The 16,181-nt window shown below is 41.6% G+C and overlaps 1 protein-coding gene across 1 annotated transcript; it reads left to right on the top strand.

Annotated features, from left to right (window-relative positions):
• Positions 1–163: 163 nt before the first annotated feature.
• Positions 164–12,436, top strand: gxylt1b (glucoside xylosyltransferase 1b). The gene is made up of 7 exons (XM_044020978.1): positions 164–3,259; positions 4,142–4,358; positions 5,049–5,180; positions 5,441–5,692; positions 5,912–6,035; positions 6,124–6,296; positions 11,084–12,436. The coding sequence occupies exons 1-7, from the start codon at positions 3,063–3,065 to the stop codon at positions 11,243–11,245; spliced, it is 1,257 nt and encodes a 418-aa protein (XP_043876913.1). The 5' UTR covers positions 164–3,062; the 3' UTR covers positions 11,246–12,436.
• Positions 12,437–16,181: the final 3,745 nt, after the last annotated feature.

The following is a 16,181-nucleotide window of genomic DNA, read 5'->3' as shown; positions in this document are numbered from 1 at the left end:
CTGTTAAATAATGAGATTTTAGAAATTTCCTTGCTAAATGTTGGAGATTAACGCATATTTTTTAAGTCTTCTTAACTGGTTTACAGTTAAAAAGACATCCAAGGTGGGATACAGCCTGGACAGGTCGCCAGTCATTCCTCGCAGGGCAAGCACACACAGAGACAAACAACCTTTCACCCTCACATTCACACCTACGGTCAATTTAGAGTGTCCATGTAACCCAACTGTAGGATGTAGCCGGAGAGAACCCCCGCACACATGGGAAAAAACATGCAAACTCCACCCAGAGGCCCATGGTAAAACCAGGATTTGAACTGGCTTCTTGCTGTGAGGCAACTGTGTGACCCCTCTTGAGGAATCCCTTGATGGCAAGTACACAACTCTGTAACTTGTATCCTGTTTTGGGCCAAATTCAATACATTCTATACACACTTTTTAAGCCCTAGTGACTTCTGAAAGTGCACTTTTGGCTTTCTTCCCATTCCCTTAGATGGGAGCCTGGTCTAGTTAGCCTGTAATAACCACCCAGGGGTATTGCCAAGATGGCTGCTTCATAAAGAGACTTACATATAAGGACTTGGGTCATGCTTTTACCCATTTTACTGAAAATACACTATGTCCACAGAACCTTTTACCAACCACGTTTATTGTTGATGGCATGATTTCAGCATTTTCACAGCCTTCCAAATTCACACCATTGGATCCCTGCTTTTATTTTCTATAAATAGGAGCCAATTTTTGAGTCCATTTTCCGTTCACTGCTGTAAATTTTGTCTAAGAAACGGTGAAGGAGCAACCGTCGGCTAACTGCGGAAGACGTGGAAGCTGCGAATGGCACCGGTATTGTCCCTTTAATCTCTGCTGCACAAATGGAACTGCAGCTGCTCACTGTCCCAGTGGAAAAACCACAGTGCGCTCACACTGTTCTGCTGCCACGGAGGACCCAGTTTTGGACCCAGGAGGGTGCTTGTACAACTGAAAAGGGGTTCTTTGAGCTCTGGACATATTTATGAGCTATATAGAGGACATCCTATGGTGTGATGGGACGTCACAAACTGTTTTGACTTCCTCCGTTTTGATGATACAAAGTAGAGGAAACTTTAGAGTATACTAAACTCCCAGCAGAACTATAGATCAACCTAACGTCACAATAACTTATAAAAACCTGTAGATTAACTACACAAATAAAATGAATATTTCTAAAAAAAAAAATTAAAAAAAATATTGTACTACAATGTCTTGACGTGGCTGTATTATCCATCATATCAGTGTTATTGACTTTTGTTTTTTTTCCCTTAAAAAAACACTTTAGCACACATGGGGAGAGCTGTCAAAGCATGATAATACTACAGTCTCTGTATATTGTGGGACAGGTAATGTCTCTTAGTTTGTTAGTTATCGTTTAATGTGTCAGATGTACTCTCGTAGGTGCACTACACTAGCTGGGACTAGGTGTGTGGGCTTGTGAGAATTGTTCAGACAGACATTTGTTATTTGGTTGTCACCGAAAATGGAGGACACTAAAAATGTGTGTGAGTGTCATGCATTGATATGTTTTTTTTTCTTTTCTTTTGGTTTGGTTTGCTTTGCCATGCTCAATGTGTGAACTGTTTGTTGTCTGAATAAGAAAATACGAAAAAAAAAAAGTCCTGTTCTTATGCTCACGGTTTTATTTTTATTTTATTTTTTGTCACTTTTCTTTACACGCAGATGCGCACACACACTCTTTAAATGTCTGTTTGCCCCCCTTTTAAAGCAGGGTACTTTTTATTTTATTGTGCATTATAGCTCCACCTGGTGAATGACTCATAACTTGCTGCTCATCTTCAGCTGTGCATGAATGTTCAGAGTTTACATAACAGATGGGGCCCATCAGGCAGCTCAGCATGCCCACCTTTTCATTTAATTTTTTTTTACAGTTTTTTTGCTTAGCCATGCAATAGTTGAGGCATAAATATTCACGACTTACATATATATGAAGGAGTAGCTATTAACATATAGGGTATGGTTTACACATGAATGGATTAACCACAACATCAGTTAATAACCTTGTTTTCCCCCCTCACTAAATGAAAATACAATTGACGTTCTGCTGTTTGTCTAATGCAGCCACCTCAATAAAGACGACCAGTCACTTGAAGCCAGGCTGAATGAGTCTTTTCAGAGGTGGAATCAATTCAAAGCAAAGTTGTTGCTGAGAGAGACTTGGGGGGGACGGGGTGAGGGGTCAAACTTTGCTGATGGATCCCACCCTTCCCCCATGTTAAGGGGTCTCGACCTCCTGCCTCTGTTGCATGAAGAGTGTCAAGAGAAACGCTTTAAAGAAAGACAAGAACCGGATGTTTGTTCTTGCCTTCAACATAAAAGCACGTGAACCTGGGATGAGGGGAAGTGGGTGCACAGAGAAAAGGCTGAGAAAAATCGTCATGGACAATAATAGTAAAGTCAAATATGTTGACAGTGAATACAACTATCAATATCACAAACTGTGCTATGTGACATCTAAGATACTAAAACAAGATTTAAATGTATGAAATCATCAATATAGTAACAGTAGTAGTAATTGTATTGACAATAAAGCACATTTCAAGCAGGTGTTAACACAGTGTTATGGCAGCCCATGAACAAGTAGAATGGAAATGGGCTTCTAATTGGAGGGTCGTAGGTTCAAATCCCAGGAAAGATCAACGGCTGGGGTGTCCCTGAGCAAGGTACCCAACCACTATTGCTTCCCTCATGGAGATAAGTGCAGCCCACAGACTAATCACTAAATGGTGTGTGTGCAAATAAAACGAATTCTATTGAGTTTGTTAAAAAAGAGACAAACAAAAATAAACTGTTAGTCTAATAACACAGCGAATTAAACAAGCACATAATTTTAATAAAAAGGATTGTAGAACCATTATTTGCTCGCCAGAGGGCGTAGTTGCTCATCCTGCACCGGACTTTTATTTTCTAAACCGTACCGGAAGTGCGTCCCCACTGCTCCTGCTCCGAGTTATTATTAAACACTGGTTTCTGTGTCATGACTGTAGCCCCGAGTTGCGTTTTCAAACACGAGAATGCGGCGTTACAGTCGTGCACTAATGTTGTGCACGGTGTTTGCCGTGTTTTCCGGCTTTTATGTTTACAGTAAACTGCTGAACTCGGACGCGTCGCTCGGAGGGAACCACGGACCGAAGAGGAGTTTCATTCCGGCCGGAGCCAGCCGAGGGGCCGCGGACAAAACGGGGCCCAAAAACATTCGCTGGTACAACAGGTAAATCTGGATATTCAGGTCTGCAGTGAAACGGTCGGGACGTAAACTGTAAGTGTACGTGACTACAAGTCAGTTAGCTGTAGGTTTTTAATGATACAACTCGGAAACGAGTGCGAGTTTACGTGTATGGCAACCCATTTAATATCTGTAATTTGATTCTTCCTTTTCAAAAAGAGTGTTTCAGATATCCACAATGACACACGTCTTCGGAAGAATGATGTCACGCTTTCCTATTCATGTGTATGGGGTTTCTCATTACACATACACCTTTATTTCAATAGTAGGTGTCATAATAATGTAGATGTGAATGTCTACAGCAGCTAAATTATGATTGTCCACAATTTAATTCTGATTTGCCATAATTCCACTCAGAGTCAGATTAACACTGGTATCAACAATGTTTCAGAGGTTATAACATTTATATAGCACAATTTTAATTGTTACAATCTGAAAATCAAGCAAAAGCAGAATTAATACTTAATGTCCTGTATACTTTGTCTGAAATGATGTCATAAACAATCAATTTACAGGACATAAGATAAAGGAATGTATAATATTGCCTCATCGTGGATGATGATATTTGTGTCACAGCTGAACTTTTAGAGCAAAAGTTAATATAGCAAAGTTTAACAGACTAGTAAGAAACCTTTTGTTTTTTGTTTTACTTACAGTGACAATGCTGGGTTTAAACATGCAGCATGATTCATTACATTGCCAGTAGAAAAAGGGAACTTTTCTTCTTAATACAAAGTGTCACAAGTATTACAAGTGTATTGTGTTCAGCACTCCTATTATCTTGGACTTGGTTAGGGTTGAAAACATTGTTGTTAAGCATCTCCTTTGCGATCTGTGTGACACTGCATCTCCGTCTTCCCTACACAGGTACATCATGCGCCAGCGGGGTCAGGCGGAGGCTGGTGGTGGAGGTGGCAGCGTTCAGAGTGGACCCGAGCCTCCCATGCACCTGGCCGTGGTGGCCTGCGGTGACCGGCTGGAGGAGACTCTCGTTATGATCAAGTCTGCTGTGCTCTTCAGCGTTAAACGCCTCGACTTGCACATCTTTGCTGAAGATCAGCTGCACGCCAGCTTCATTGAGGCTGTGAGTATGAGATATTTGATATACAGTAGTTCAAGGTTTTTTATATGCCATTTGTGCATAAACTTACAGTACAGGCACATGTTTTTAAAGGAAAAGCAAAGAACAGTATAATAAACAATATTACAATAAAAAGAGTACAAGAGATATAGAATACAAAACACTATACAGAGAGGTTGGATACATACTCAGTTTTTAAAGCACTAAAAACAAGGGGGTTTTGTGAGTATTGCACATGAATCTGAGGGTTGTGTAACATAAATAAATCTGTTTCACAGATGGTGATACACCATCAATTACACATAAATAACGTGATGTTGTGTGGTGTTGTTATTGCACGTGTTCAGTTCTGTTTTGCCATCATAGTTGAGGTCCAGTGTGTAAGAATTAGTCACATCTAATGGTGAGAGTGTAGATCGTTACAAATGGAAGACTCCACTCATCCCTCCCCTTCCCGTGTGCCTCAGCGAACTACAGTGGCCTGTACATACCAAAAAGGATGTCATTCTTCTTGTTGCGTAAACGCACGCTGTGTTCATTTTAGTTGAGTCACTTTTTGTCAATAAATTCTCCATCACAACTCATCTGCATGTCGATTACTCTCGACTGCGAATTACCCCACGTTTGTCTTGACTGTGTCTTTTATTATTGTGTTTCCCTTGTAGGAATTAAACATGCTAGTTTTTGTTTCAGTTGGAGTCGTGGCCTGGCTTTATTCGCTCCCGGTTCAAGTACACAGTCTACCCCATCAGCTTCCCCAGTGAGAACGCGGCCGAGTGGAAGAAACTCTTCAAACCCTGTGCATCTCAAAGACTCTTTTTACCTGTGAGTTTGAGATAAACCAACGAGGAAATAACATAATCTGACACATCATAATAGAATAATATGTTTGTTTCTATTACTACATGGTATACCATGAAACCCATTGAGCTTTGCATAATTATAATTACGTTTTTGGATGGTTCACATAAAATTGACATTAGTCACTGCAAATTATATTAAAAATACTCGTTAAACCATTTCCAAATCACGTATTTACTCCATTAAAGTGACAAATGTGCCTTTTTCTCTTTTAATCAACGCAGCTAATCCTGAAGGACGTGGATTCGCTCGTTTACGTGGATTCAGACATCCTGTTCCTGCAGCCCGTCGACCGCCTGTGGGCGTTCCTGTCTCGGTTTAATTCCTCTCAGCTGGCGGCCATGGCCCCCGAGCACGAGGAGCCCCGCATCGCCTGGTACAACCGCTTCGCCCGCCACCCCTTCTACGGCAGGACGGGCATCAACTCGGGCGTCATGCTCATGAACATGACAAGGATGAGGAGCGTGTTCTTTAAGGTCGGTCTGAACAGCGAAAACACGACGCCCACTAGAGAGAGATGAGAGTTGATGTGTTGGTTTAGTGTTGTTACTGTACCACCGTTAATGGCCACAAGATGGCCTCCTTCTGCTACAGCTGATAAGAAGTCAGTAGAGCAGTTGTAAAGTGAATCTTCTGATGAACACACACTAATATCAACCACTTTTATGATGACGAACATAAACGTGTGTTTACAGAATGACATGACGTCTGTGGGGCTGCGTTGGGAGGAGCTGCTGATGCCGTTATTGCAGAAATACAAACTTAACATAACCTGGGGCGACCAAGACCTCCTGAATATTATTTTCCACCACAACCCAGGTCTGGATCACGTATTCTTCAACATTTTAAAAAGCAGCAACAAGTATAGATTTTTCTCATTTTCTTCCGTGTTCATTGTCATTGTCAGAGACGTTGCTGGAGTTTCCGTGCCGGTGGAATTATCGCCCAGATCACTGCATCTACGGCAGCAACTGCGCCTCAGCCGAGGAGGACGGTGTTTACATACTGCACGGAAACCGAGGAGTTTACCACGACCACAAGCAGCCGGCCTTCAGAGCCGTTTACGAGGCCATACAAAAGGTGGGTGTGCTTTGTGGCGTTTGTGGCGGTCCTCAATTCCACATTTAAGAGTGTTCGACACACCTAATAAGCCTCGTCTTCATTTCCTCCCATACATTCTATCATGTTATAGATTTAACACTGAGTGTGCTACACAAATTAACACTAAACGACAGAACTCTGCAGTACATTGGCTCATATGTTCCCCTCTGGTTATATAATTAACTGCAGTTCAACTCAGGTCACATGTTTGTCCACACTGTCAAAAGAGTAGCTGTTAATATGCTTGTGTTTCCCATCATTTGGGGTATTATTATGAGAGACGAAATGAAGACATTATACGATGAAATGTACAGCGTGTCTGTTTAAACTTAATGACCACAGATGTCAATTGCCTAAAATATTAACTGGAAGAATTAAAAGTCCGCTTTTACTGTCGGCCTCTCTGGATTTACGCCCTCAGGAGGCTTTGACCCTGACTTTTATGCTTTAACAACCCACAGCAGTTAAAACACGGCGATATTGATGGCGGAAATGAAAGAGCAAAGGAAATTTAATCGTGCAATCCATCACGAATAGAGGACGTGACTTTTTAACTATGATTTCACTTTGCCTCACAAGTTTTAAGTTTGCGCGTTTCCCCCGACACTTCAAGAGCAGCAAATGGAAGAAACACTCTGGCTCGTCTGAATGTCTCTCTGGTGCACGCGGGTTAAATTGGGTATGTTGAGTCTGATGGGACATCTGATGGGAGTCGACCTCTTATGACCTCCGTGGCCCCCCATTTCTTTACCCTCCCAGATGAGATTTTGAGAACATCAGATTGTCTCGCTGTGGAAAGACACAAATCTCAATCCGCTGGCAGACAATTGGGAGTGAGCGCTAATTTCCCCCGTGAGGATCTTTATGTGTTGTTTACCAGCAGTGTAATGATATTGACGGCAGGAGTGGCATTTGCTTAATGAAGCCATCAACGCTGACTGTCTCATTGCTTTCCTATTAACAAACTATTGAGCATAGATCACAGCGATGGCCGATCCATACTGTATCTACTGGCCCGCAGTTTAGATTGGGTTTTATTTGCCAATGTCAATTACGGCAGTCAACGCACGTGCCCATAACTGAATAGGCTGGCACAAAGACCATTAAATCCCATTATAATAGCAACAGCATGCATACAAACACTGTTTATATGCATTTATTCTTTCATACATGTGTGATTAAGTCTGGTTTGCCTGTAGGAGGCAGGAGTAAAGATTGATTTCCATGTGTTTAATCTCACTGGCCAGACCATTTCATCTATTTGAGCGTGTTCATCTGCAGCAGAACCTCAGGCTATCTGTGAAGTGTAATGGTGTGAATACCTAACAACACAGCACAGCACTGCACTGCACTGGCAGCTCAGGAAAATGGCTCAGAAATCAAGTGGGGAATTCACACACCGGCGTTAAAGAGCTGTTTCGTACCCTTCTACTTAATGTGAAACGTCCCCCAAGAACACAGACAAGTACAAAAAGGTCACACATGCTAAAATTGGAGGCTTCTGCAGAGCTGTGTTCGCTCTGACAGCCTGGCAAAAGTGCGACTGCTGCCTGGAAAGCACACTTATACTGAGGCTGGTGAATGCAGAGCAGGTGTGCTGTCAGGTGACCAATCGGGTGTGGCCGCTCTAGCAGAGGCGGGGACTGACAGCAGGTGTTTTGACTTGTCTTGATTGTTTTTGCACAGGTGTCGCTGAAAGTGTTGAGTGTGAGTAAGCCACCACTGTGTCAGTCGGGAGCAGGAAGTGTATTTTGTTCTCCCCGCTAGTTTTTATTGTTTCATCCTCTTATCCCGAAGCATTTCGAGTGCATCTACGCAACATTAAACAATCAGTTTAGTCTGTTTTCTCATGTTTACACGTGTTGTTCTATGAGTTACTTTAGCTAAGTTATATCGAAGTTAACACCAACCTACTGTCAATGGAAAAACATTTAACTGAGTTTTATCAAAAATATCGAGAGCAAGACAACACAATAAACTCATTTTGTATGTAAGTGATTTTCTACACATTTTTGATTGAAGATTTCATTACTAAAGAACAAAGTAGCCGTTTGCCATAGCTCTAAGGAGGGGCAGAGTCTAGCGTCCCTCGCGTGCTTAATCAATCTCATATTCCATCCCAGTGGTGGCGAGTTCTCACCAGGAAATCACCTTCATTTGTGTTACCTTGTATTCTTTGAGCTGGTAGTGGCCACCTTTTGACTACAACAACGCTAAGTCGTGTTATCAGTTTGCTTCTTTTGTTACAAAAAAATATTCAGCAAGCAAACATTTGTGATTCAGAGTAATTTATCGAGTTTTTAGACCTAAGCCTGGCCCACGCTAGAGCATAAATAGCCTCATTTTGGTCCCAATCGACTGAACAAGAACTCCTCAATAACCAACGAGAGCGAGGGAAACTGGGGAAACAGATGTTCCGTACTTTTGTTTAGATGTCATAACTTGTACAAGCCAAGTTGATTCCGTCTTCTCCAGTCCACCTCCGTATCTGTTTTGTATTCTGACGTCACGTTAAATGTGAGATCCAAAAATCCCCAGAATCTCCTCCCTGGAGTCGTTTGATCAAAAGCCTAATCTGTGGTCTCCCATGTTTTTAAATCAAGTCAGATTAGAAAATCCTCTAATGTGGGTCAGGCTTTAGCCTTAGACTTTATTACTGTCGTTCAAATTGAACACCAAACTCACAAAATAGAAAATAAGTAACTGTTGTTTATGGCAAAGTTGTAACTTTTTTTTTTAAAAGTGGCGACTAACGTAAATCACCGCTATTGTTCTGTGTCCTCACACAAAGAAACGGGTGAGAGGACTCCTCCCTGTCTGTCCGCCTGTCCGTCTCAATCCGACCACAGCAGTCTGTCCATTATGAGGCATCCCCTCCCTCCGCTACAAAACACGGAGCCCAGGAAGCAGCAGTTAAATTTTACAGCCGACGGTACATTTAGAGTCAGAGTCTGCACACCACACAGCGCCCCATCAGCCGCACAAAATCAATACGGCAACTGTAAATGCAGCTTTATGACTGGCGGGGGGCGCGTGTGTGTGTGTGTTTGTGCTCATAAAAACACTCTCTTTGTGACCCAATATCAGGGACCGAACCACAAGCAAATGAGCCGGCATAAAAAATGATAATTCCCCTTTGATTTCCTCGGAGCATTGTAAAGGCTCCTTCATTACTGGGAAGACATGAAATTTCGCCCATAATCCCCGGTTATCGGACGATAAGCCTATAGCGTAAAAAACAGACTCCAGCAATAAACGTTTCACGAGGCTGAGTGATCAGATTAGATTCAGGGCGTCATCCACGTTCAGAGTAGAGTGCCTCGTGGATTAAGTTTTTAATTTATCCAAGGAAGGGGCTCGTCCGAGGTCAAACGCTGCCCCGCCCAGAGCAGCACTTCTGATCAATTCCACTTCTGGACGTCTGCAGGAGGGGAGTTTTGACAGTAGTGTAGTTTGGGGACATGTTCATTTCCAGGAATCATATTATTGTCACTCTTAAGTCACCACTGCTCTACTACACTATTTTTCCAGCTTTCTTCAGGAACTGTCATTTCTTTAGTGGCACATTATACCTGGAACCATGAACCCAAACAGACTTCCTCATGCTTTTTTAAGCTTTCATTTATAGAAACACAAATAAAAGTGGGTTCTGTAAAAGCTGAAATATCTAATTTACAACCGAATGAAGACCCTTTTTTTCCCCCTGTGGCACGCCACAGAAGTGTCCTTGATGTGTTAACCTGCAGAACCATGATTGCACACAATGACACACACCTGTGTTCAGAAGGTCACGCACAGGCCACTGCAATACAACTGTGACGTAAGACAGACTAAAGGCAACAATAAAGACTTGTTTATATATATATATATGTATGTATATATATATATATATGTATATATATATATATGTATGTATATATATATATATATATATGTATATATATATATGTATGTATATATATATATATATATATGTATATATATATATATGTATGTATATATATATATATGTATATATATATATTTATATATATATATATAATATAATATAATATAATATAATATAATATTAATGGGTTATTAATGTGTATATATATATATATATACACACATATATATATGTATAGATATATATATATATATATATATATATATATATATATATATATATATATAATAAAGAATTGTTTTGGAGGTTTCCGCGCGTTCCCACAAACACAGCTGTCTCAGTACGTGTCAGCGAAGAAGTGTGACACCGCCAGGAAGTCTTTCACATGAGCTGGCCACACTGAACAAACGGGCAACAATAGCCTTGGTCAAGGAGGTGACCGAGAAACTGTGAGCGGTAATGGAGGTTTAAATGTTTCTTTGCAGCAAGGACAATGGCCTGAGCAACACTTTAATCCATCAAACCTTTGTAACTCCACATGAAAAGGCTCGTGACAGCGCTGCTTTTTGGAGCTTGTCATCAGTTTGTCGTAAAAATAAACGTCCAAATCAAATCTGTTTAAAGCCAAGCATTTATCACATAAAACTTAGCTTTAAAAGGTCTTAAAAGTATTGGCTTTAAAATAAAAGCTGTAAAAAGACTTATAACAAGTCTTTTTAGGCAAGGGCTTTGCTTTATTTTTTCTTTCACAGCCAGAAAACACAAATGAGCCAGAATGTGCATCCAACAGACGTTGTAATTGCGTGTGTGCTCCCACCTTTCGACCGTGTCCACAATCTCGTCAAATCTAACCACCTGCATTGTCGTGTCTTTGCAGTTCTCCTTCGGTACAGACCCAGTGACTTCTCTGTTGGATCCTCTAGAAGAGGAACTGTTGAAGACGACGCACACTTATTGTGGTAAATCCCACGCACTCTTCACAAAGAACCTGGCAAGCAGCCTGGCAAACGCCAACAGGAAGTCTCCCGGTGGACGGTGACAGAATGAAATCCAACGTTGGACAGATGCCACGTTAAGGCGCTAAGATAAGCAACAATGCTCACTGAGGCTAACAACCTAAATGTGGTGTTCTTGAACAGGAAGTTGAACTTTCCGTTATTGATTTTTTTGAAGCCGATTGAGTGACGGAGTGCTTTTTTAGTTGCTACCACTATTTTTTTAGCCATTACACTGAAAAAACCCCGACATACCTCTTTCACGGTGGAAGTGTGGAGTTAGTGGACCCCTGCGCGTTGTGAAAACGTGAAACTGCACATTGAATGGGTGACAGTTGGAGTGAACTGTTGCGTATGTTGCTCTGGATAAGAGCGTTATGTAAATATGTGAAATCTACTGTAAATGTAGCGTGAGAGCAAAAAAAACACGGCCTTTGGCGACGTGAGTGAAGATTGGAGATATCTGTATTCAGAAGATGATTTCTTGACTTTCCATATTGGAGAATTTATTCAGCCTTTTGTAAAAAAAAAGGGACCATATCAGAACTGTTAAAAGGCTTTTTTTGCTGGACCTGTTTTATATTTTTTTAAGGGACGCACTGGACCACTTTTGTAGCCTCCAAAAACCACTCTGTAGAGGAAAGTAATCGAGTGGAATGAGTAGCAAAAAAAAGGAAGGTTTTCTTGTGGTACAATGCAAATGTTTTGCAGTCTCTCTTTTTTACGATTGTGATTCCGCATAGTTGTTTATTTGTTTTGTTTTCTATCTTTTTCTCATGTTTGATTCACTTTGCTGCCGAATTTTTAAAAGGTAAATGCAGAAATGACAAAAGTTCTATAACGGGAATACATTAGCATCTAAAATGCTTTTGCACATATGAATAAGCTACAAGTTCCCTCTTGATGCCAAAGTCTTTGTTTTATTACTGTAATTACGGGCACCGGTGAATGTATTTTGAATGTTGTGAATGTTACGAGTGTCAGTGGCGTGGGTGTTAAGCGAGGACGTCCATTATCACATTTCTATGCTGTTTACTTGTCAGTGCTGAATTTTTATACATATATATATTAAAGATCATTTCATTTATGTAGTGTTTTCTCCAGCAGTGAGTCCTGTCTAACCACTAGAGGGTAGCATTTTTTCATGTGACCGCTCGTCTTTCTCTTTTATGTGACTGTTTTGAGGAAGGAAAAGTACTTGGAGGAACCAATAAATGTGGGCCGTTTAAAATGCATACTATTGTTGTTCTTTTTAAACAATAGAAAGCTTTTTTTTTTTCTCTCATTTGTTTTGTGAGCTTCTTCTAGAAGCATCCAACTTAAAAGACTGATGCCATGTTTCTATCACGCACACAGGGGCAGATCAATGAACTTGCCAATAATCTATGACCACGTCACCCGAGATGCTGCGCCATCTCTGCCTCGGCCCCGCGTGCTCATAAAGTGTAAGTGATGGACCAATAACGCTGCCGTGCACATGCCCGTCTGTGGGGTTGTTGCGGCATTGACTGCGGAGAATGAGTTTATGCTTATCCCCATTAGATGGTGGATATAACTGTCCATTTATGGCTCTGAAGCAAGGTTGATTTACCGTGCCAGAAATAGCCTTCATTCATCACCATATATCGTTATGAGAGCTTATCAATTAACTTTATTGACCTGTGTGCCTTAAATGCAACATGCAACAGACCAGGGTCCCCGGTGGGGGAGAGCGAGACACACAACGGCTTTGAATTGAGCACCATGTCGAAAATTCAATATCGTCCATCCTCCGTGGTTTCATCTTTCCGAAATGAAATGTTTTTATGTTGTCATAAATAACTCGGGGATTTTATTCCTTTTGTGCCAACACGTCTGTAAAAGAGAAACTATTTAAAATAGATATGTGACCCAACCCCCTACATCCCCTAGCATTTTGAGTGGCTGAGTGAAAATAGGGACATCAACGAATAATTAAGTGTACTTCAGTGTGAGAGACGGTATATTTGATGGACAATAACGCGGGTAAAAAGAAATACCGAGGTGAGGTTGGCCATTTTCCCCTCCCATTCTAACAGGACAAAATGTTGAAGAGGAGAGATGAGTGCAAAGTGGGAGGACAGAGAAAAGGCTGATGGAGTGCGTTAGTGATGAAAGAAAAGAACAAGGCTGTCACAGGCGGTATAGCAATTAAGGCACTGTGCGGCTTCAGAGCTCTCTCTTTTGGAATATTGCTTGCCTGAAAACAGTGTTGCACTCAAGACTGTCCCACTAAAAGCAAACAGAGTTTTTTTTTTTTACTAAAACAAGCATACCTGGTATAAGCGCCGTCATATATAAAAAAAATTCATACACTGACGCTTTAGAAGAACCTAAACCTGTTAAGTGCGGCATGTGAACGCCACCTTTTACAGGATAAATATTGTTTATCACGACGTGTCAGTTCGTGCTAATGTAACACTGGCACCGATACTCTAAATGCCGCAGCATTAAGTGTGTTAAATGTAAAAAAAAAAGAAAAAAAGGTTAGATAGTTTGTTATACCCACTGATTCGTGACCACATATTCCTTTTCTTTGTCAAAATATGGCACCTACGCACGCCACACTCCCGCTGACAGCTGTTAGCTGGTTGAGAGTCCTCGTTATATGAGTGGCAGCAGCCGTCTTTAGCTGCTATTCCTCTGCAGATGAAGTGGGGTGGATTTAAAACTTCAGTGTGAGACATGCATAGGAGGAGGGCTTATTTGCAGGTATTAAATCATTTATGGAGGAAATCGATTACTTGTACGTACACGTACGTCTGACAGCGAGCGGCAAGATGGATCGTGCTGTGTGGTACCTGCTGTACATCCGCCCAAAAGTAGGTCTCCTCCGTCTCCTTCATCGTAATGCCATCGTGTCGTTTCTTTTTTCCCGGCAACAGTACTGCAGTTTCTTGGAAATGTTGGTGCATACGCCAAGTCCGATTCCAGTCCAACTCCAGTCCGACTAAGCGTCTACATACGGGAGTAAACGGACTATGAATCGCATTATCCGGATATGTTAGTCTAGACTAATGTGTTTACATTAAGAAAACCAAATTATTGTCTTAGTCTGACTAAAATCGGACTTTTAACATGCATGTAAACACAGGGTTTCGGGTATTCAATGGTTCCCCAAACCACTTGGGAAAGCTAGTCCTGAGGAGTCCCCCGTTTGCTAGTCTCGATCAGAGGTCTCAAACTCATGGCCCTAGGGCCATATGCGGCCCTCCAAACAATTTCATGCGGCCCACCCCTTAATATCAAGTTATAATAACTTATTTCTGTGTGCTTTCTTTGTAATATATTCATTTTGCATCATAGAAACATTTTTATTTTGAACTACATATCGGTCCACACGCAAAAACCACTGCTCCTGAACAGTTTTTCCCCCCAAAAGTTTTGATTTATTTTCACTTGACCGACCCCCTACAGGCCAGAGTAGATACTCATTGGCCCCCAGGTCTTTCAGCTTCTCCCTTTCTAGGGGTCACCACAGTGGATGATCCACATATTCGATTTGGCAGGGAGTTTTACGGCATACCCTGGGTCTGGATGTGTATGTCTAGTACACTGGATGTGGCCCTCCCATGTGGGGTCAATTAAGATTGTGTACCTTGCTTAGGGGTAACCCAGCCATTGACCTAGCTAGCGAACGGCAACCCTCCGATTACTAGCCAAATTCCCTTTCCACTTGTCCAAGCAAGCTTAAGGACACTTAAACATGAATACATCCTCAGTCAAACTGCAGAGCTGGACAATAACCTCATGGTCATATTGACATATTGATTACTGTTGCTTTGAAAAAGGAATTGTGCTCAGGATGAATTGTAGCTTCTATTGACAAAAATTGGCCTGTAAAACTACTACTTTACTTACTCCTTGCAGTATGAATAAAAACAAAAAACCCCTCCATGAGGATGTCTTATTATATTAGGCTCTGTTCTACAGTACATGGGGCTTTATTTGTGCCATTTATAGCGAGTACACTTTGATCTAAAGGCACACTCGTCTGTAAGGTTTGCCTCAGATGCTGCCACGTCTGTTTTGACAGCTTCAATCTAACACACATGCAGCATATGGATGTGTAATGCACACATATGTTCAAAGGGATACAGTATATCCACAGCCAGTGGCACCACACACACACACACTCACATATTTAATGCTATATGTGACTTGTTGCTCTGCACATTTGAGCGCGGGCTATATGTCACGTCGCACTCCCAGATTGCACAGCGGGGGGGTCATTTACATGTTGTAATAGGGTTAACATGTCACTGGTGGAGGATGAGAGAGAGACAGAGAGAGAGACACGTACAGGCCTGAATGTTCCCCACAAACAGAATGTCATGTTCTTTTTATTTATATGCATGTGACTCCGGGGTGTGTTTGATGTCCAATGAGATGGAATATGACTTCTTCCCCCTCAGACTGACACCGGAGTTCAAGCAACAAGAGACAGCGCGTGTCTGTCGTCGATATTGTACTTTTTCGGGCGAATTGTTGTATGTTTTCTGTCCGCCACATTTTCCAGACTGAACGCGCGCGAAACGCCATAAAAGGGCACGAACCGCTCTACTTTGAAAGGAGATCGCACTCAGGAATACACCATTTTCAGGCTGTCTGCCAAATGTGGCCTTCAAATCGACCTTGTTTTTCCCTCCTCATCACTTTGTTTCCTTCTTCCATTTCATGTTTTCATTTTTACCCATCCCTGTTTTCAAAGAGAATTCCTGAATTCACGTCAGCTTGTGACCCAGTTATAATTCCCTGCTCTCTTCCAATGGCACATTATCTTCTAAAAAAAAACAAACCCCAGTGTGAATACGTAAACACCCAAGTGTACTTGGAAGTTCTCACCTCACCAAAGTTCATGTGTTGGCATATATGAGCATGTTCCAACCTTGGGAATATGAGCTTTCCTTTGTGCTAGAGTGCAGACACACATAAGAGCAAAAACAAGGCCGTCTACAGTAA

Source organism: Solea senegalensis, linkage group LG3, assembly GCF_019176455.1.
Source record: "Solea senegalensis isolate Sse05_10M linkage group LG3, IFAPA_SoseM_1, whole genome shotgun sequence".
Classification (NCBI taxonomy): domain Eukaryota; kingdom Metazoa; phylum Chordata; class Actinopteri; order Pleuronectiformes; family Soleidae; genus Solea; species Solea senegalensis.
Note: the sequence above shows the minus strand (reverse complement) of the source record. Positions and strands in the feature narration are given on the sequence as shown.

Coding starts and splice junctions, on each gene's coding strand:
- gxylt1b (XM_044020978.1), top strand. CDS start 3,063: ATGCGGCGTTACAGTCGTGCACTAATGTTGTGCACGGTGTTTGCCGTG. Junction 4,359..5,048: donor ACGCCAGCTTCATTGAGGCT/GTGAGTATGAGA, acceptor TTTTTGTTTCAG/TTGGAGTCGTGGCCTGGCTT. Junction 6,297..11,083: donor TTTACGAGGCCATACAAAAG/GTGGGTGTGCTT, acceptor GTGTCTTTGCAG/TTCTCCTTCGGTACAGACCC.